The sequence below is a fragment of the Salvia hispanica genome, chromosome 6 (assembly GCF_023119035.1).
Source record: "Salvia hispanica cultivar TCC Black 2014 chromosome 6, UniMelb_Shisp_WGS_1.0, whole genome shotgun sequence".
Lineage (NCBI taxonomy): Eukaryota > Viridiplantae > Streptophyta > Magnoliopsida > Lamiales > Lamiaceae > Salvia > Salvia hispanica.
Genome location: NC_062970.1, coordinates 5046257 through 5069574, shown reverse-complemented (window position 1 = coordinate 5069574; position 23318 = coordinate 5046257). Strand labels below are relative to the sequence as shown.

Sequence of the window (23318 nt, the reverse complement as noted above, 5' to 3'; positions counted from 1 at the left end):
AATAATATGGTTCACTGTGTAGATGGATATCAAATTGAAATTACTTGCACTAAAAACAGTTTACAAACAGGACCACTTGCGCAGGTCCTGCTGCAATACCCAAAATATACACAACTGATTCTCCCCCAGCCATATTTATACAGTAATGGTAGTATCTACAACGTCTCGCTAAAATTGCAATCAATCCCCACCTGAAACGCGTGTGGTTGAACTCTACAGTACTGTTGTAGCAGAGCGTGACTCATTACCTTTGAGTCGGAGTTGTGTGGCTGTCTCCACGGAAAACTGTCTCTTCTGTTGGACAGTTTACAGTGAGTTGAGAGCTTGTTAGGAAAGCTTGAAAGCAATCTTTTTGCTGGATGGTAATCTGCCTCGATCAACTCAAGTCGAAGCCAGCATCAGAGTTTATAGCATATACTAGTTTCTGCTCCATTTGCTCTTTACTGAACAAACAAAATAACCATTAAACAAGACCCCTTGTCATTAGCAATAACAACTTAACAGAGTCGCGGCTGAACTTATACAAACCTTCTATATGGAGGAAGTTTGAGAAGATTCATGCAAGTAGCAGAAGTTGGCAACCGGTCGAGAGCCTCCTCAGATGCATTACCAGCAGTCCTGTTGGAGAAAAGAGGGGAACATAAGCATATGTATAAGAAAATTGCACATAAAAAGATGGACTAATTATAGGAAAAATGTATAAAGGTGCCACCTCTGTATGCAAAATGTAGGTTCCAAGTATTTAAATCCAAGCAAAGGCCCGCGAGAACATCCGGTTGCGAATCTGAGAGCAGAGATGAAGAGAAAGTGTTACTAATGCCACAACATAGATGCAGCAAGTATAATTACATGGTCACTGACCAATGGAATTCACCATAACTTGCAGTAGTCAGATTTCAACCATTAAAGTTCGATATTTATGCATTCTCATATACACTAACATAAATTACATCCGACTTTACAGAATAGCAAACGTTAAATAATGCTTCTAAACTGGATCAGATGAAAGACTTACTTCAAAAGTTTTCTCCGATTTTCCAAGCTAAGGTTCTGAATTACTTCCCAGAACATTTCGATAACATAGTGGTCCTGACAATAATAATTTTGAAGTAAGTAGTTAGACAGTTAAATAGACAACGGACAAATATAAAGGCCAGCAGACACAAACACTAATCTTTAGAGTGAATTCACCCATTAGGAATGGGAATAGAGCAGAGCATATTTGGGAACTACTTTCAAAAGTGTGTATGTGTGTATATACATCTGTAGATGAAATTGGTTGTTCAAAGAGGAAATATAGGTATACCGCAAGATTTGGAAGAACAGTAGGTACTATTCCTACGAATACAACAACAAACATGAGTAAAACTCAAATTGAAGAACACAAATCTCAAAGAAAACAATACTCACTCCATCCCACAATATAGTTCACCTTAGTGTGTTTTGTGAGTAATAAAATGGTCCGACTTTGTTGTTTTTTATGTTAGTAAAATGTACATAATGGTGGTCCATGTTTTTTTTTCCTTCTTGTAAATAGGTATGCAAAATGAGGGTAAAGATTGAAGGAAAGGTGGTCGAGAAAATGAAAGTTAAGAAGTGTGCATCATTTTCTGTGACGGAGGGAGCAATAACTATCAACATTCTTTGCATAAACTCAACACTCGAGAAGACAAAATAACAGCGGGGGGTTTTCATGCGCAGTTTGCAGAATTAAATGACAAGGTAAACATAATGAGAGAATCAAAATAGTTGAAGTGGAACCAGAAAAACTTACTTCGTGATAGCCTCCAGTGTAATTAGTGTGAGCTCGAAGATCTTCCACATCGAATCCATCTACTGAACCAGATATTAGAAGCTACAACAACAACAACAACAACAAACAAGCATTTAGGGAAGCTAAGATGAAATTTCCTACTGAATAATATTGTGACCAATGACAAATATATTTTTTTTTCCTCTAGCATGGAAAAATCAGCAAGAAACCAATTAAACCAAAGCTAAACAATTTTCAGATGAATACAGAACAACCCTATTGTCAGATTAAGCAATACATAAACTCAGTTTACCTGAAGTTCATGCTCATTAAATATGTCGATCCACTCTTTTGGTATTAACTGTTGGAATCCTTTCAAAAAATGTGAACTTTGTTGACGTATCTGCACAACAGTCCCAAGAATGGAAGAAGTTGATATCAAGACGAGCTTTAAACAATTTGATCTTATTATTCTGGAAATATTTCGTAATTTCCTCTTTTACTTTTGGACGGCTTGACATGGATATAAATAAAGAGCTGTAGACCAAATCCAAGAAGCATCTACCTGAAAGTTCAACCGATGGTTGGCTACCAGATGAATGAAAGTAATGACATTCTCATTCGTAACTCGTTTGCTTTTTCCTTCTGGAAGCAGCTCTTCTTCTGTTTGCTCACCATATTCATTGTTATCGATTACAAAGTACAATTCTAACTGCGTTTTGTCACCCCCATAGTTCTGCAAGTCATCATAAAACATGAAATTATAAAAAACATAAATAAGACTGAATTTGATACAAAACACTACACGTGTACAAGCTTAAGGGAATACGTCCTTGCATATCCATCACCAGGGGTTTTGTGCGTTTCAAGAGATTTTTTCTTATAATGTGATTTTAACTTCCATTATTTGTAAAAGCAGCTGAAGGACAAGAAGCATACAGTAGAGGCCACTGGAAGCCTATATTCTATCTCTACTTTAGCATCTCTTAATAAAATTTCCGCTACCCCTCGTCATATTTGGAGTCAGTTTATATAAAATAACCATTTTGCAAATCTTCCAGGCTTTATGATCAGTTCCAGCTAGAATAGTGCAACTATCATTCAGGCAAAGTCTTCAAAGATCAGATGATTACATCTTTTCCCTGTTGTTTAAGACTTGATTGGGGTAGTATTTACTTGAACTACTAGGTACAAAAGATAGGGTATGTTTTTGAAGGAGAAAGAGCATGTGAACTCATTGTTACTAGAAATGCATGAGGTAATACATCATGATATTTATTAGTAAAGGAGGTGTTAAGGAAATTACCTTCAGGAAAATCAAGTGGCGATACAATTCAGGATCCAAGGAAGGCAAGTCATTTAGGTAGTTATACCTGAAAAAATGAGCTACTCAATATATTGAATCACACACCAAAGAATAATTTTCCTGATAAAAAGTTCAGAGACTATGAATCCACATTTCAAGAGTGGAATATGAAAAATTTGCAAAAAGATGTTAGCAGTCACTATTAAGCTACCAAAATTGTGCTATGAAGGTGCAGGGCAATATAGTTGCTGTTAATGGGTCCCAATAAAGCCAGTATTTCTTATCCCATGACAGCAGAAGCCAATTATTAGCCCAGATCTAAGAACCACATGTTTGCAATTATATATATACCCTTTTATATCAAAGACATGCACACCCTCATGCTTATAAAGTTACAACCTCAGTACAGATGGTAAGCTTTAAACCTACTGCTAAAACACTCTAACAGAGATTTAGAGCCTAAAAATGCTGCAGGATATCTGACAGCAAAGTGCTTTAACCGGATTTTGAACAAGGGAACATCCAAATGCTACATATTTAGAAGGTTCAACCTTCGATCACAAATGCCCTACTTCCCTATATTTTTGGATTTCTTTCCTGGGAAATTGTCTTTTCATACATTCATGACTCATGAATCCGCATCAATTAGAACTAAAGCATAGCTATTAAGTATGCAGAACAAGTATATTGCATATATACTAATTCTACAACAGGGCCATTGAGCAGGAACTTACTTTTGCTTCAATTTGCTCAAGAAGAATGTAGCAAATGGTATATCAACCAGAATGCCCTCGAACATTGCCTAAAAGCAAATTTTGTATCAGCATATCGCCAAAACACAAGTGAAAGTAAATCTACTCACTGGAACACTGATGAGCATTTTGCCAGGTGAGTAAGGTAACTAATCGAATACATACAAAAATAAAAGAAAGTTACATGAAATAAAAGACAACAGGAAAAGACATCAATATTGATGAAGAAAGAAAGTAATGACAAGTAGCAAGCAGAAGAACATCAATTCTCAGTCAACTTTAGTTTAGGCATCACAACTTGAGCGTGTAAAGTAACTCCTTAACTCAATTCTTATCATTGAGCAAAAATCATGACGTTGTTAACAACAATCAGCAATCAGGAAATACTAAGTGTGATGTTAGCAATCCAAGCCATGAAACCATTAATACCTTAGCAAGAATAGTTCCGAGAAAGTGAAAATACTCAAGATGCTGTTCATGTACCAGTCCAGATCCAGGATTCGGGTACAGGAGGTGATCCGCAGTTTCCTGAACATGCAAGCCAGCTCAATATGGAATAAGAGGATAGAAAGTACCACGTAATACAAGATCGTGTCATATAAAAGGGGAGGTATGTAAGAAAAAGTAAGCAAAAAAAAAAGCAAGCAAAGGCACATCAATTTCTCGGACTGGTTAGCTTAAAAATTTATACTTCATGTGTTACATCATCCTAGGGCCAAGATAAGCATAACTCTGATTAAATACGTAAGGAAACAAATAGGGTACAGAGGACTTTCTGGTTAATGGTTACCACTCATTCACTACTGCCACTTCAGGCAATCATAAGTGTTATTACTTGGAGAGTAGTCAAATCGCATCTTAGTATAGCATAAGTACAAAAGTTGGGCTGCTAAATTCATACATTGACGTATACAGAATACAAGCACATCAAAATAGTAACATAGATGAAAAAAATCTCTCAATCATGAAGAATTCACAACCTTAAACAGTCCATACTGGATATCAAAAGCTGCCCGAGTAATGTTTTCCATGAAATCTTTGAAAATACCTCCACCATCAATACCAGCCTCCTCAACTCCAAGTTCATTAACAAAAGTTATACGGATCTGGATGAAAAGAACAGGAAGATTATATAGGAAAGGGCATTAGATCAGACAATAATGCAAAAGTTAATAATGTTGAGCATATGTTGCCGAGAGAAACAGGCACAACATGCAGAGATATATAGAGACTTACCACTCCCCGAAGATCATCTTCAGTCAATGCATTTAATTGGCTGAAGGAATCCTCTAATATATGATCTCTTCTTATTTTGAATCTGTTTCTGGTAAAAATTGAATGAGCACTATTTCTCTCTTTCATAGTTGCTAGCTGTGACTGCAGGAAGTCAATATCAAGTGGTGGATTAAAACAGACATAGTTCTACAATATTTATCAACATCTATCAAAGCTACATTAAATCTAAAAAGGAAACATAGCACAACACACTCACATGAAATATTTTAGCTCTGCTTGTAAAAGGTACCAAGAAAGGAGCCTGTTTAAGAATGTCATTTGCCCGTGTATTCTCCGTCAGTGCCTGAGATGATTGATCGCAATATTGGTCAGTCAGTAAGTAGTTGTGGAGGAGATGGTAGCAATAAAAATAAAATACTAATGATTTTAATATTGTATCCAACATCATTGACAGACAATATATTACCTGAGACATAAATAAATCACTGGGAACATCTGCATTGAAGTCACTAGGGGAGGTAAATTCCCGTCTGTTATTCCAGTCTTGCAACTGTAAACAATTTCGGTTCAGAATGATTATATGAGCACAATATAATTACACATGCACAACAACAGTAAGATATATCTAACAGAAACACTCAAGTGTAGTAACACTTGAGAAACCCCGGAATCAATAAAAATGGGTAAAGAAAAAAATTCCTAAAATCTGTAAAACTCTGAGCATGAAACCTAATGTACCTGTGACATGAGCTCAGAAGCAACCACACAAACCCTGTGTTGAAGAAATTCTATGGGCTGCCTCTTCATAGCAGAAGGACCATCACCAGACTTTGAGAAATCAGGTGTTACCACTGGATTAAGCCAAAGAATCTGCCACAAGGCCTAGACAAAGGAATGAATATTGAGTTAACTTATAACAAATGAAATAAGAATATTAAAGCACTAAAATATACTATAGAACCACACGACTCATGACTGATGAGTGGTTATTTTTCTTTAAAAGTATTAGTGGTACTAAGGCTCCAAAAGCCTCCAGAAAATGATCAAATAAGCAGAAACTAAATTTTCTATGGACGATGAAACTAATAACTATTAAGGCTCAGAAAATCCAGAGTATGGAAGTTGCTGCACTCACTGATCTGTTTGTCTCCTTTCATAGTATCATGGCTCATATAGCAAGAACAACTGTTTATCGAGTCACGACATAGTTCTAAAGTGACATTACTGGTCACTATACCTATGTAGTATCTTAGTTAAGTGACATGATATGTAGAAGTTTGAGTTAACAAGCTAGACGACTTAGAAACTTAAATGAAGCTTTGTACGGAAAAAATAGATGGTACAGCATTTACCTGTCTCAAGATGACGATTAACAATCTAATATCCTTCAGCGACAGTGGCTTCTCTTGTTCATAAAACTCCTCATTGTCAACAATCGTTAGCATGTGCCTAATCCACAAGCAATAAGTTATCAACTTAACTTAAATAATAAGCCAAATATAATTGGGTGCATATTATGCATTGCAGAATTTTCGGAATCAACAAAAATGAATGCATACTTGTAGACAGGGCAGAAAACTGCTAAAGGCAGTAGCCAACCAGGAGCATTGGCAGGCATATAAGCTGACCGTTCAGACAAAGAAGACCATGAATTATTCTCATTCAATCTCTTCATGAAATTCCATAGGATGGGAACCAGCTCTGTCCTATAAGCTAGCACAGTCATAATCCGCTCTAGGGGCAAAGTATTGAAAGTCACGTGCAGAAAAGAACAAGCCGCATCAACAGCAGCCACCTCTTTGTCATCAGGCCTGCCTTTACGTGAATTTGTAGGAACAAGCGCACCCAATAAGGCATTAATCTGTGTGGTGTAGGACAAAAAAAGAGGGCGAGACCGAGAGATGGAGGGAGAAACAGAAAGTAAACATGTTATCTAAACTAAAGCAAAAATAATATTATTGTATCTGACCTTACACAAGATAAAACATCTAGCGTACCAATTGTAGAAGAAATCGAGAATCTAAAGCATTAAATATCTGCTGTTCCAGGTCCCTGTTCAAAGTAATTTGTGACAGCTCATCACCAACCAGCATTTCATCTTCATTCATGGAAGAATCTGAATTATGGAGAAAAATGTTATAATGGACCAGCTCATTTATATAAGAAAAACAAATGTAACTTAAAATAGAATAATGACTGTAGTACTACTGTACTAGTATCTTGTATAAAAGGTTCAACTCTGCCAAGAAAATAGAACAGATCTGTACCTCCTTGATTTGATGTTCGGAGAGGAGGAAGTGCTTGGACTAAGTATGTTGAAACGGTAGCAAAATCTATAGCCTGACAGATAGAGATCGAAAGCCATGAATTCAGAGCCACACGTGCAAGTCAACCACAGAATTGAGGGATGGGGTTAAAAACAAATCAGAGCAATCAACTTCCATCAGCTAGAAAGAAGGCAATGATACAGAATTCTAAGCAAAATGACAACCAAACTATGGCAGATGTAAATGTATGGCTCCAACTCACAAGGTGGTGGCAAGAACAACAAAATTGTTGATCGGTGATTTATAAGAAAAAATAGTTCAGGACAAGTCCACCCCCTCTGATTCGCAACCTCCTGTCTGTAACAAAGTTACGTAGGCTATTAAGTTGAAGAAAGTGGAGCTGTCACCGTCTGTTACAGGGACTGTTACTAGGTGTAGTTAACACTGTGGCAATTTTTAAATGGTAAGAGGAAGTGGCATCATGCTATCTTTATTTCATAATTATTGCATTTGCTTCTATAAGTATTCCTTGAGGTTAGAAGAGGAGTTTATGTTTCGTCAAGTATTGTATTGAATGCATTATCCGGACTTCCAATGAGAAAAGAGTCATATTTTTATTACTTTTCCTCACAAACGCTGTCTGACTGTCGACAACAGATTCGTCTCCATTGCTTCTTTTCTCTAACACCCTCCCCCCAAGTGATCATTATAAGAATGGGTCATTTGAGAATTATGTATACAATAAACAGAGGTAAAACACAGGAGGAATTTTGTGTGCAGAATATTTTATGAGCAGAGGAAAGCATACAGAGTTCCCATAACAAATGCAGCAATGCCACCAATGGTTATAAAAGATTCAGAGATCCAATGCCAACACTTAATAGCAGCTGACAATATTACGTACTGAAAAACATCTATTAAAGCTTTTAGCATTGAGGTGAAGAAGGAAAGTTACTTTACCCAAGCAAATGAACCATTCTGAGCAATAGCAACCCCAGCAACTTCCAACAGATTTCCTAGAAGACAAGCATAACTGGGAAAATCACTTGATATATCACCAGGCAGAACATTGGTATGATCTTTCACACATGATACCATTTGATGAAGATAATGTTGACTCAAATGTGGTGCAGCAAAAATCTGAATATGTAAGATTAAGTTAGCCAAATAGTCATCAAAAACACAAATAAGAAATGTAACAATAATTAAACTGCACAGACAGAAAACATATACAATGTGAAAACAACTGTTAAAAGTTACTTTACTAAACCAAGTATAAAGCAAGGGGTTGATATCTCCAGAGCCAGAGAGCCACTAGACTCGGCCCTAAACCACATTCACCTAAATACTGACTGCATGTAACTCGGTGAATCATGTCTCGGATGGATGAGGAAGTACTAGCGAAAAATCAAAACTAAGAGGTAAAGAAGGTAGAAACTACCTCTTTCAAGTGTGGGAACAGCCGCCACAAAAAAGGAACCACAAGTATCTGGGATGAGAAGCTCCTTCGAGGATCACTACTTGAACATGTACAAGATGCTTGATCAACATGGGAAAGTATAAGGGCAAGAAGGCTCTCCAATGAAGAGATAGTCCCCGTAGAGCTTTGCAAAAAATTTTTCTACAAAGATTAAAGCTTGTCAATGTTGCTCATTGGTATGCACTCAAGACATAAAATCTGCATGGTGCATGTATATGTAACCAACTATTCAGTATTCATGCAGCAAATAGTCAAAAAAATGCCAGGCACCTTGCTATGTCTATATAATGAGATGATAACGTACCCTTTAAGTTTCATCGCCAGCACAACAAAAGCTAGTGGAATCAATTCAACTAAAATTATGTTTTCCTTAGCCATTCAATTCCATGTATGTAATAACAGAGTTCACCTACCAGGCTACCACTAAGCGGAAAGCTTTGAACTTCAGCGAAGTATGGCCCAACTTATAAATTTTTATTTACAATAATGGAATTCAGCTTTGACTCAACTTGAAAAAAGTTTACCAAATGCAAGCATGAATTGAATTATAGACATAGTATTCAAAAGTTGGCATCGATATATACAGATCCAACTATGCAAATTAAGATTTTTTTTTCCTAATATATTTACCTTTTTAGGAATTATATATTTAATTTTGACGAAGTACTTACAAAATGACTATTTCCCATTTCTACCCGGGTAAGGAAATTTTCAGTTCTATAAATGATAAGGAACATCTTTGCATATATCAGAATGAAGTTATGAACAAAGTCCAGAACATTATTTTTGGAAATTATTGGACATAAACTTTGAACCTAATCAAATTTTACTCCGCCAACAAGAAGAGGCACACATGATATTGATATATTAATGTAATTATTTATCTAGGCTATATACAAGTTCATGGAGATTAAGCTTATGGGACATCTAAAATGCTCCTATTCTGCATGATGAAAAGATCATACTACTGTAGAGTGAATAAGAATCCTTTTCAATTTACTGCAGTTCTAAACTCTTGTTACTCTTCAAGTGGTAAACCATTTGCCACAATAGGTGACTTAATGAAAAGTTGTTGGTGCAGGACTGCATAGTTCTCTTCTTAAAGTAAATTATTATTTTATTAATAAATGTCACACATTCTAAGTTGGTCAATAAATTTATAATCCCAAACCCACATTACAGTATGCAACAAATGCGCAGACTTCATCAATGAACCTCTACATTACACAAATTTGCTTACAAGTTGCAAAAGAGAGCACACGTACAACCAAAAAAGAATAGATATCAAATTACTTGTGTTTGTAAAGATTAATTGACCGAAATGTAGGATAAACTACATAAAGCAAAACCTACACCACATGTAATTAAAGAACAGAAAAATTCATGCTGATTACCTTCACCAGCAGGAAAATTTCTCTGAGCATGGAGAACATGTTTCTATCTGACAAATAGCATAGTATGTTACATGCCCAAGGTAGCTTTGGATCAATCAGTGAAATAACAGCATCTAGTAATACATTCGCTGATTGATTGGACTTCTCAGGTGTGGAAAATAACTGATCATTCAAACGATCCCTATTCAGATCAAAAGGATAGACTCATTAATTAAGGTAGATAAGTCAATAGCCTAATTCAACATCTTGTGATTCATAAAAGACCTGAAAATGTGATTTTCACCAATTAGGTAATTATTCTGGTTGACTTACACATAAACTAACGTCATTAATGCTTGAGACAGAAGGATGAGAATATAGGACGCTCATATATTTGACAAAATGGGAAGAGTTCAAGAGTCAATACAAACTGCTGTGTGAAAGAATTAAAAGGACTCCTAGTAACAAACCTATTTTCATAGATCGCACGAAGGCAAGCATAAGCAAGATTTTTAACCCTGTACTCCACCAGAGCATGCTTGGATGAGTAATCCATGCCAGCAAAGAGGCTCACCGCATCACCTGCAGTAAGAACAGGTAGACTAAGTAGGTAAAATCAAGCTATTAACTGAAAATAGCAAAACCAACCTCAAAACACAAAAACGCAGAACTGAAAATCAGTACAATTCATGAAAAACAAGGAGCTGCATGAACACCAAAACTAGGTACTAAACAAGCAAATAAGCATTTAATAATAGAGACAATCAAGAATGATGTGTGAGGATAAGAAGAAAACACACCACTATCACGAACAAACTCTAGAAGCAATCGGCATATCTCCACAAGGGCGGAAAAATCAGCTACATATCTCGGGTTAAAGAAGAAAAGAAACTGGTAGATAAAATCTGAATCTGGTCCAAAGCACTGCCTGAAAAGATTGATAAGAAAAATAAGAGACGGACATAGGATGAATGCAATAGAAGAACAAGAAACATTAATGGTTAGATAAGACTTGAACTGAAAATAACAACTGAATTAATACTCAGGACAGACATTCAAGGCAAAGATTTAATACAATTCTGCACCTGTTAACATCTTGACAATACTGCCCATAGTTCAGGAAAAACTTATGACGGACTTTGGAACGTTCACCCTCGACCACCCGTCTTCCTCTGAAGCATTTCTGCGGGTAACAATTAGTCAATATCCATAAAACTCTTGGACTTTACAGTCACAAGAACTCATTTCAAACAAGAATTTGGATACACTAACATTGATCTCCATGAGATGAGAAGACAGATACAAGTAAAATCATAATTGATAAATTGAAACAGAATTAGCAGAAACAATTCTCGAACTTTATTAGTATAAACATCAGAAGAAATAATAATGTTCACTAATTGGTAAGTGAAGGAAGAAAACTAACTCTGCAGAAAAAGGTTGAGAAATAACCTTTAGGTTTTTCACGCATCTAGCTCTTTGTAATTACATCCAATCTCCAGAACTAAATTAGATATTGCTATACATCACTATTTTATCTAGTTATACAACAATATCTAGCTCTTTGTAATTACATCCAATCTCCAGAATTAAATTAGATGTTGCTATACATCACTATTTTATCTAGTTATACAACAATAGCCACACTTTTCTTCTTTCTGTCTTTTGTAAATCATAAATGATAGAAGCTGTACAATATGTGAGCATTATTTAAGTAATTATGGTAAGAGAATGCATGTGAGGGATTATACATTAAAATAGAAAATAAGAACAGTAATTTGGATGGGACCACAAAATTTTACAGTCCATTATAAGAACAGTATACACCAATACGAATGGAGTTCCACTCAAGGACTTTATAACACGTTCAGCTAGCAACCACATATTCATTCTTAAGGTTTCTCCATCGGAAACACCACTAACACCATATCAATTTTTTGATAACGTATTTGAATAACCAAAGAGAAAAGTATTATCATGAAGGACTTTGCAGCAGAAACTAATGATAGTCATGGTTTGTATTACACGTGTGACATGTATTAAAGAAAGATGACTATAACCCTAAGGTAAGATAAGAACTGACGTCTATGTCTGATAACTGATTACATGCAGCTTGTTGCATACTGATGCAAATCACTAAAATTACACATCACATACACTGGACATGAAAATTATACATCCTGTTAAGCCTGTTGTACTATTAGCCTAACAAGAAATAATTGAAGTACTATTATTTAATTCTTTTCAGTTTGAAAAGTACTCAAAACTTGAGCATGAGTGATGAGAAGGGGATTTGCAATAGTTTACAGACACTATTAGAAGAGCAGAGGGTCTTCTGACTAAAAGCTAAATTTTAGCCCAGGCCCTAGGTCACGTATCACAAAGACAATTATATCACTTTGTAATGCAATGAACCTTCACAAGGAACTAAACATATCTTATTCTTAAAGGAAATAAACCTTTTACCACATTTATGTCAGATTCTCTCAGGAGAAGACAAATTCGACTATGAAAGCGCAAAATGCACAGGCCTGCTTATATAATGGAAAATATTTCTAACAATGACAAGGACAATATAAACCTTACCTAGGAAAATACTAGCTTCTTTCCCAATGAATAGACTGAAGCACAACAGGTGATCCATCATTCTTTATGAGGAGTCACTAGACTCTCTACTATATTCGGTTCGAAATAATTTCAAACGAGACTAGAATAATCAAGGAAAATTAAAACCAGTGCCTCTAACAAGAGCTCCTAATGTTAGTTTTCTTAAAAAGGCTGCATTCGCTCATAAATAGTTGAAAGCTATAATGTATCAAAGGTATGGAAGTTCTCATGGCCGTGATCCTAATTCCAGTTGTGAATTTCAAATATGTCAAATATATAGGAATAATTGCATTAATCCTACCTCACAAACTCAACATCACATAATCATCCCGTATTCCTTATTCCAGATTTCCAGTTGTGAAGTTCAATTCCGACAAACATAAAGGAAGAATTGCACCAATCCTACAACATAAAGTCAGCACCTACGCTCATAAACCTTAATATTTTCAATATTTTCCAGTCCAGATGGTTCAAACTCAGAACATCACAGAAGCACCACATATTCAATCGTCTGAGATTCTAATTCACGCAATTAATCACTAAATTCGAACAAAACCACATATCCCCCACACAATTCGAAAAAAAGGCAGCAATTGCGCCACCAGTCAGCTCACTCGCCCACGAACAATCAAACAGCACCAAAAATTAAATTAAAAATAAATAATTATGAGAAAAACCTGAATTATCAGAGCAGCCGAATTCTGCTGGCGCAACCATAGGCGTTTGTTCCTCTCCAATCGCGTCTGCTCCAGAAGCTTCTGTCGGTCTCGCTCTTTGGAGCTCCGACCGCCCAAATCCACCCGTTTCCGCGTCGTCGGATCACCGCTGAAAAACATATTTTCCTCCTCTTCCAAATTCAGGTCTCCGCCAATCCAAAACCCTAATTCACAAGGCACAAGCTAGACTTGTTGATGAAGAAATCAAGCGAAGTCTCCTAGTCCGAAGAAAGGTATAGAGAAAAACGTGGAGTAGTTTACAGTGATTCAACAGTTGTTTTCATTTTCATAGAAAAGTTGCATTTTAAACTGTAGCATTTAATTGTTGCTTTTAATAAGCCCATCAAATGTTAGATTTAGTCTATCCTTTTCTGTGTGGGCCTATTAATATTTTAATGGGCCCAATAAGTTTTTCGGCCCAATATCAGTGAAGCCCAAAATTAATGGTAATGGAGTACAAAATTTGTTTTTAGGAGTTAATTTATTGTATGTTTAAATAGATAGCAGAATATAAGTTAGGATGTTAATCCCGCTCGAAATTCGCATATCGATCTCAATGGCGCATTTAGTATAAAAAAAGGTTATTACTCTCTCTGTATTCAAAAAATAAAAATATTTAAAACGACACAGGTTTTAATGCACAATTACTAAAGTAAGTGAGAAGAATTAGTCAAGTAAGAAAGATGAAAAGAAAAGTGAGTAAAGTAAGAGAGGAAGAGAAAAAATAGTGAAATTAGAGTTAGTGGATTGTGGGATCCATGTCCTGAAATAGAAAAATTCTAAGATTTCTATGTTGTAAATTTCTTATTCGATTGTAATTCAATCCAATTAGCCTGCAATCTGAGTAGGACTTATCCAACACTCTAATTTAAAATAATTAAATTAATAAACGACTATGTATCACAGATATTTAAATTTACTCTATCAAACATGTTACGAAAGTATCACAATAAAATTATTTGCCACACATTATCACATCCTATGAGTTGTAGAGTGATATACACTCTCATCTCTTTTTGAAAAATCAAAACAAGAAAAAAAAAGGTTGTCAATTGGAGAAATCTTTTAGTTATTTTATTTTTAATCTTTTAGTGTGGATGAACAAAATTCAAAACTAAATAAATACATATTGTTGATAACAAAGCAAAGGATGGAAAGCAACCATGATACAAAGTGGAGTTAAGCCCACCGTTGAATGTCAAATTGTAATTAGGTTTTCTTGCAAAAGAAAATTGTAGTATTTCTATAACATGCTGCGCCATAAATAAATTTTCAATATTCATAGAAAAATACATGCATATACATAATATGATGTCAAAATATATGACTATATTATTAGCTTTCCACAACAAACTCCTAGGTTTCGTTGTGTGTTGTTGACCATAACCAAAATTGGCAAAATGGAAAGCCAATGAGATTTGGTTTGACATTGCAACTGACCCTTTGAATTTTGTTATAATAATGGGGTTGTAGAGGAATTGAGAGTGACCATCTTAGCATGCATTATGCCTCAACTTGCACATAACTTTTTGAATATAAATATTTCATTCAAACTAAATCTAATTCCACGTTCTTCTTATTTAGTACTCCATTTATCAAATGAAAATTTATTTTCATAAATTTATTGGTTTTTATTTAGACGTACTTAGATAAATATTGTACAAAACTATTCGTTGTGTACGAGTTATGAGTGCGTATAATATATGTATGACATCCTAATTATGCTATTTGACCTAAACTACACGATTTTTTTATAAATCAAAAGCCTTATAATAACATACGAATAATGTGATACATACCACCTCCAGTTGATCATATATCTAATACAAACCATAATGTAGCAAATCTATCGATTAATCTGATTTTAATATATCCTAGCGACAAACTATGATAATTATATGTTATTTAATAGTAAAATATATTAAAGTTTAATATATCACACTTTATCTAATACTAATGTTTTCCAAACAAGTCCTCCATTCTACACAATCTTGTGGTCAATCTGGAATATCAGGAATAAAATGACTTTTCACGATCGTGAGAACTTAGTGACAGCTTCAATCATGAATTAGAAAGTGGCGCACGAAATTTCCCCTCTCAACATAACCATTAATGGAGATGATTGGAGGGAAATAAGAGAGTCGAAAAGAAGTTGACGTCGGATCTCACGATATGACCAGATTCTTGGTTGCTCCAATCCCCTTTTTCTAACTCAACTGTTTTTCTTTTTTTTTGTTTGTAGTGTCTTGATGTTAACTATCAATTTAAGGTGTTGCATAGGAGCTTTAATGTTTGATAATTATTTGGGACTTGTTCTCTCTTGGTTTTATTCACCGTTGCGAATTTTTACTACTCTTTTTAAAAGAAAGAGAGTCATTTGTACATAATTTGTAAAGAATAAAACAAGTAAATAAAATTTGAGAATCCAAAAGAAAATGTATGTATTTATAAAATTTGAATAGTCATTGAATCGTCCACTCTACTGGTTTATAAAAATGTGAGGATTCAAAAGAAAATGTATGTATTTATGAAATTTGAATAGTCATCAAACCGTCCACTCTACTATTCAAATCACCTCAAGAAAACAACTAATTATGCAAGCTGATTATAATACTAAAGCACTAATTGATACTTTGGTTATAGCCCATTTGAGAAAACTATTCATTATTAAGTTGAATTATCTCTTGTCAAAGAAGGAAATGCTTAAGGAATTTTATTTCAGTCTCCATACACGTTTGGTCAATTACATGGTGTCGTTGACCTGCATGCTTAATTGATTCATAATTAAACACAAACTTATTAAAATGTAATTAATAGTGATAAAGAACATTTATGTTACAAACTTTCGAATTAGTTAAACCTTAATGGTCGGGCAACTTGGCTTAAGCTGCCAATATAATAAAATTAAAGTAAAATTAGACCCGCAATGTTAAATGATTAAGAAAGTAAACTAATCCAAACATTCTAGAACTGTAACACTACATCTTAAGTAGTTTAATATTAGTGACATAGATATTAATTAAAAATAGTACAACACTAATTAGTTTTATATTATCCAAAATGCAACTGTGAATCAGCTTACATTTTTGTGTACCAACTTTTTGCCTACAGTTTGTCTCACTTGTGAAGAACGCCGATTTTTGGTTGTTGAGTTCATACATAGGATTTTTTTGCTTTTTGGCAACTTTTCCACCATTTATTTTCTTGACAATTATTTCTAATCCAATTATAGGAACTTTTTGAACATAAGTGGGACAAGCTTTAACAAACAACAGGCACATAAAATTCATACACGATTGCTTTTTCTTTTTTGTAAATCGTCATCTTAATTTGATAAATCGCATTCATGTACAAGTTCAACATTTTGCAATTTTTATGCCAATGCATTTCTATATGTTGTTTAAGTTTTAAATTTCTCAAAAAACACAATATTGCTATATTACCTACCGATTTAAATGTGCAAAAATTTATAGCCATTTTCTTTGAGGTGCCAAAAGTTTGACTTGTATATATTGGCGCTCTCATCAACTCCTTCATGTGTGTAAAATCTTCTTAGGTAGCATATTATACGTGTATTTAATTTTATATTGATGATGTGATCATTGTATTTTTATTTGTTGTTGGAGTATCATATTTACATGGACGTGTTAGTTAGTATGGATGTCAATCGGGTTAGTTCAGCGGTTGTAGGTTAATCGGGTTGTGATTTTTTCTGGGTTATAAAAGTTTAACCATAACCCTATAAATTTGACGGGTATTCGAGCCAGCCCACAAATTACGGGCTGCATTGACATCCCTAGTTGTTACTGACGATATATTGGTAGATATTGGTGATCTTTAGTTATTCAATTTGTACTAATACTTTCTGTTTGGTTATTCGAGATTTTTTGGATAATTAAAAAGTACTTTCTCAGTCCCACTTTAGTAGTCCTGTTGACTTTTTTCACACGTTTTATAAAAATGATAATAAATAGTTAAAATGGAGAAATGGTAAAGTAAGATAACTCAATACAAACCATCTTAGGATGCGAGCAAAGAGTGCAAGTAGTTTAGACATCAATTTCTAGTCTAATTACAAAAGTGTGAAAACAAACATTTCTCTCTTTCTCCTTGTTGGGTTGTAGCTCTTGGGATATTGTTTTATTACGAATATCTCAAATGGACCACGCTAGGACATATACTCATTCTGTTCTCTAAAAATAGACTAATTTGTTTGGCCGATCCTTAAAATCAGATGAGTCTCATTCTTCACTAGCAAACTTTTTCTTTCTATATTTCTTACTTTACCAAATACTCCATCATTCCCACTAAAAATGAGATGTTTCCTATATTCTGCCTATTTAATTGACTAATTTGATCAAATTGAGTTAAAATTGAGTTGATGGTAAAAATTTGATGATACCATCATTTTGAATTAAAATAGATCCAATTTGTGAACTATTTAAAACGAAAAAATATCATACTATAGTACTATAGATATTGCGAAATAAACTTAATTAACTCTGGATTAATTATCCAAATAGCGGAGCAATTTCATTCGTAGATTAGCAAAAGGGAAAGCTCTTTTTAAACTCCAACTAAATAAATTGTGAGTATTACTAGTTTAATTAATTTTTGCCTTTTGAAAAACTGTAACTTTGGATAAAATTAAACAGCCAACTATGAAACGTGTCGGTGCCCGGTTAGTCTCTCATCGTTATAAAATAATCCATATATGGAGCCCACATGGAATGTGCAATTTGATCAAGTTACAGTAATTTTGATAATTTTATCATGATTTTATTTGTGGCTAATTATAATTTCTATATTAATGCGAAGTACACTATGCCAATTTGACGAGCCACCTCAACTTTTCAAAGCTAAAAACACGTGGATTACGCATAATAATATAATTTGAACATATATACCAAAATAGTTTAGAATTTTAAATGATAATCTTTTTTATAGTAGTACTAGTAGTAATATTTATACATACATGTGTGACAAATATTTTTTTGTAACCCGTAATGTACTTCTGAGTTCTGTGCTCTATATTACATTTTATAAGTAAATCAATCGAATAAAATCTTAATTTGGAGTATAATAAAGACATGTTTGCATGATTTGATAAGTCATTTATAATTATTTATATTTAAAGCTTTGCAAATCTTAATGAGACGTCGTTTCAAAGCGTGGACTTGGAAAAACATCAATCAAAACATGTAGCACTGAATCTGGATAGTTTGCATCTAATCTGAATGTTGAATTCTAGTCCATCAACATCAAAAAATCTGTTTGTCTTATCATCAAATATTGCCAAGCTGTATGATCTGAATTAGGTAAATCTTAAATGAAAAATGTATGTGTCACGTGTTTATTGATTTAGGTCTAGTAAATTTGATGCTGTAACGAGTGAAATCTTGACATTGGCATATTCTATTTGCCTTTGAAGATCCAAATTTTCATTAGGACAATCTTGGACTAGATTTATTGGTTGAGGTTACCTCTAGTTCTACCTTGACTAGCTTTGGTCTATAAGATTTGCTATATATAGTCTACGTGTGCATGTGCAATTTATTAAGACGAGTAATGGATTCTTTAGAAAAGAATCCATTATCGCGCTAACTAGAATAAAGAGAGTATTATTTTAAACGTCGTTGATTCTTTATATATTTTTATAATCATCGATTGGTGAGATTTTCACGGAATAAAATTTGATACGTAAAGAGAAATGGTCGATGTTAAATTGAGAATTTTATAGAATATGATTTGCTATGTGAAAAAAAAAACAATTTAATTTGGAAGAAAATGGAAATAATTGAGTAGGAAGCCTTTGTTATTTTATTGGTCATATATTTTCTATTGGGAGAGAAGAGCGAAAAGAAAAATACTCCCTCCGGAAGAATGTAAGACCTATTTACCATATATGGTAAAAATGAAATGTGACTCTTATTGTGGGACGGAGGGAATATCTCCTTAGCCCAAACTCACGAGTCGGCAATGACCTTCTTTAGATGACGAGTTTTGGCCCTATTAATTTTGTTTTCTAGATCTATCACTGCAATAAAGTAATTCGTCAGATATTTGAAATAGTGTAGTCAAACTAAATCTCAAACCCGACCCTATTCGATCTGACTCGACGATGTCCACGCGTAACTCAAATCCAAACAACACGTCAGCAAGGACATCATCGTGCTTGATGTAAAATGTAAGTATCCGATCAAATAGTGTGGTTGCTGTTGGCAACCCTTACTCATCATTGTTACATGTTTGACTATGATTATGAAATAAAACATCTACATTTACCACATCCTTTTCATTATCACTAGCAAAAAAATGACACGATTTCATAATTAAATGTGATTATGTGAATATAAATATTAGTTGGCTTTTGGTCCCCTCTGTAGACTCTCTGTTTGCATTCCAAATGTCACAAAATTGGGGGTTTGGACAATGTAAATCAACTTAATAGTCCAGATTTAGTGGATTGTCAGATAGATTTTCTTATCACCTACTCGGATATCTTCCTTGCTGACTTAGAGTTTTACAGAAACTAAACCAAATTCGAATGATTTATGTATGTGTGTGTGTATAATTATGCGTTCCAGAAAAAAAATAAAAACAGAGCAGGTAAAATGCATAAAAATAACACCTACAATAATATAATCATGATTCATGACTTCTCAATTACATGAGATGAGACAAATCTAAACATAAAATATTACTCCATTAAATGGATCGTATTATATACCAAACAGGTTATAAACGTTAAACGCCAAACACATCATTATAAAATAACGTGGAGTTCATTACAACTTTATTTGTAGTTCATTATAGGGAATTCCGAGATTTTAAAACAATGGCATCATCATGCATAATTTTAAAATCTGAAATTCATTATAAGTTTTTTATTAGTTCATTATAATGAACTACATGTTATCATATAATGATGTTGTTCGGCGTTTAAGGTTTAAGAATGGTTTTGTATTGATCACAGTCCTTACTCCACAGGTATATTGCCAATTGGGTCGTGATAAGTTGAGAACTATAAGGAACTTATCAATTTGTTGATTCATTAATATCAGTTGTCATTAAAACATATTAATTCCTGAATCAATATCAGTTTGCTGATTCTCGAATATCAGTCGGATTTTGTACTGAGAACTGATATAAATTAATCAGCAATTAAACTAATAAATTATCATGTTCTTAATTGAATTTAGTTATCAATTGATAACGACTCTATCATGAATAGATATAAGTATAATCATCGTACAATGCACATATTATTTGGTATTGTATAGAAAACACCTAGTGAATCAAGAACAAGTGCAGATGATGCAAGATTAACGATGGATTGAGGAATAAAATAAAATAAAGTTAAAACTAAAACTATGGTCAATGTCCTTTGAGTAATTGGGACCCAAATTGCTCTGTTTGTCAATAATTCATTGATGTGATATATATATTATATATACGAACTTCTTAGATGAGGACGTCTAGTTACATATGTTGATTCACATACAGTATATTAGTATAATAAACTAAATATGAATTAAGCACCTAAATATAAGGTCGATAGTAAAACTTTTGTCTTAATTAAAATCTCGTGTTTGAAAAGCCTTTTGAAGCATGCATGATTGCATTTTTAAAGACATGTTAAATAATATAAGAAAATATTTGAAACTCGATTGTAGTGAGGACAAATTGTGTATGAAAACACCAATAATTTATAAATAAAAAAGATAAAAAGGGGAAAATTTAATAAGAAAACTAATTAAGACAGCTACATGGCTACGCGCATAGTTGAAAAATGTAGAAGATTTTACAATGCAAAAGAAAGAAAAAACAGCCAATTAATATTGTTAATTAGATGAGACAATAATAATGTCGCCTTGGCCTTTTTTTTGATGGCTGTTCTTTTTTCATATTTAGCTGCGCCAACAATGCTTATAATTAAGGTAACTTCACACATTTAAAAATTTGGATGTAAACTAGTTCATACGTAAAATATTAATTTTCACTAAAAGCAGAGCTACTTCTAATTTACTTTATTATGATGAGATAGAGAAAGTCCATTCGTGCAACCACTTGAGCTCTTTTCTTTGTCATAATTTGGGGTGGGGTTGGGATAGGGGTGGGTGGAGTGGAGTGAACTCGTAGATGGGTGGAGTGAACTCGGATAGAATTGAAATCGAATCGAGTGTCTATGCTTTCGTTTCCCATTTTTGCATAATTATCTTCTCTTAGTTAATTATATTTGAGTTCAGTTAGATATTAAGATTTGTATTAAATTGTTTACGGAGTGTGCAATTGTCTCATGCTCCATCCCGGATTAGTTGTCACATTTGGAGATGACATAAGATTTTATAAGAAATTTGTATTATTTAGTATAGTTTCTTCGTCTGGTGTATGATCAATTGCTAACTTTTTAAGTTGCTAACTCCATTAATTCAACAACGCGGTATATTAAAAATGTCAACATGATGACATTAGAATGTCAATACATAATTTTGTTGACATTTCAATATACTGTGTTGACATTTTAATGTCATCAGGTTGACTTTTTTTTTAATACACTGTGTTGATGAGTTGACAGAGTTAATGTATTTCTTTTGAATGTGAGATTTAAGTACAATTGATTTATAAAATATGAAGTAGAAGAGAATAATTGAGGTGGAGAGGGAGAAAAAGATAGTAAAAGAATAAAAAAAATTTTAAAAAAATAGAAGTTGAGCAAATGGGTGGAGATGGAGGAAATGAAATGGTATGTTTAAAAGAACCGAATTAATGATAGAGAAAAATGTAACTGAAGTAATAATAATTAAGAAAGAGAAAGATATAGTTGAATGTGTTAATGATAGTTTATTTTAAAAAAAATATAAAAAATTTTGTGGAACAAGAACAAGGGAAGCGTGACATTAGTCCGTAACATATTAAATAAATTCTCTTTTTTAGGTAGACTAGTTTTCTTGAATGTATTTTTTTGTTTGATTTAATATATTAAAATGACACGAAGTTAATTTATTGAACGACGCCTGCACTTTATTGCATTAAATGTAGAAATTATATAATTCTCATAATTCTAACAATATTTTCATTTGAACCACACCATGTATTCTTTGTGCGTATGTGATGGCTTTTGAATTTATTTTGTTGTCATAAGTTGAGATTTTTGACCATTTTATACTAATTAGTTCGCTATTTTTAAAAATACAGAGTTTGGTAAATATTCACAAGACGAAATTATTATACTACATGACATCAATTTGCCTATGTAATATGATAGGAAGTCAATAGTTTAGCCAATGTAGAAATTATAATAGAATTTAATTCATATGACTGAAACATAAAAGGTTCATGTATTCTTAGAATTTCATGTATGATTACGATGGATGTATACTCCATTCAGCCAATAGTCTTTTGTATTTTATGGTCGTGTACACACAATAAAAAATGGGCAAATTAAATTTGGCTATTAAAAAAGTTCTAAACCGTTAACCTTCCAACAAAATTGTCTTGGGATATGTGTTGAAATGTCTTGGATTAGGGTATTAATTGGATGCACGAACTATCTTTAAACTAATTTAAGTATAATTCAGTTAAAAAATAACGATAGTTAGTGCAGAAACCTATAATTACTGGTTATTAGACCATCACCCGTCATGGGTTACGTTAGTGTGCTAACTAATTTACAATAATAACTAATAACTTTCAATTCTGTGTATTAAAATTATCAACACAAAGACATAATTATATCAATGCAACATAATTTTATAATCAACACAAAGACGTAAGTTTATCAACACAAGAATATTGATAAATTGATGTCTTTGTGTTGATATTTTT

At 33.4% G+C, this 23318-nt stretch overlaps 1 protein-coding gene across 1 annotated transcript; it reads right to left on the bottom strand.

Moving 5' to 3' along the window:
- Positions 1 to 23: 23 nt before the first annotated feature.
- On the bottom strand, positions 24 to 13761 carry LOC125191717 (E3 ubiquitin-protein ligase UPL6). Its single transcript, XM_048089124.1, has 26 exons — positions 13452 to 13761; positions 11253 to 11350; positions 10968 to 11095; positions 10638 to 10749; positions 10189 to 10369; positions 8756 to 8935; positions 8275 to 8454; positions 7315 to 7387; positions 7045 to 7163; positions 6607 to 6908; positions 6400 to 6496; positions 5786 to 5929; positions 5514 to 5597; positions 5304 to 5390; positions 5048 to 5188; positions 4792 to 4917; positions 4241 to 4339; positions 3794 to 3861; positions 3060 to 3126; positions 2319 to 2489; positions 2067 to 2156; positions 1775 to 1855; positions 1016 to 1089; positions 713 to 784; positions 529 to 618; positions 24 to 443 (listed from the first exon to the last, which is right to left on the bottom strand). Exons 1-26 carry the CDS (start codon positions 13608 to 13610, stop codon positions 377 to 379), a joined length of 3090 nt encoding a protein of 1029 aa, XP_047945081.1. The 5' UTR covers positions 13611 to 13761; the 3' UTR covers positions 24 to 376.
- Between the last annotated feature and the right edge of the window lie 9557 nt (positions 13762 to 23318).

Excerpts from the sequence above, each read along its gene's own strand:
- LOC125191717 (XM_048089124.1), bottom strand. The coding sequence starts at position 13,610 with ATGTTTTTCAGCGGTGATCCGACGACGCGGAAACGGGTGGATTTGGGC. Across the intron at positions 7,388-8,274 it reads AGAATGGTTCATTTGCTTGG|GCTATAGATTTTGCTACCGT; the intron begins GTAAAGTAACTT and ends TCTATCTGTCAG. Across the intron at positions 2,157-2,318 it reads ACCATCGGTTGAACTTTCAG|ATACGTCAACAAAGTTCACA; the intron begins GTAGATGCTTCT and ends ACTGTTGTGCAG.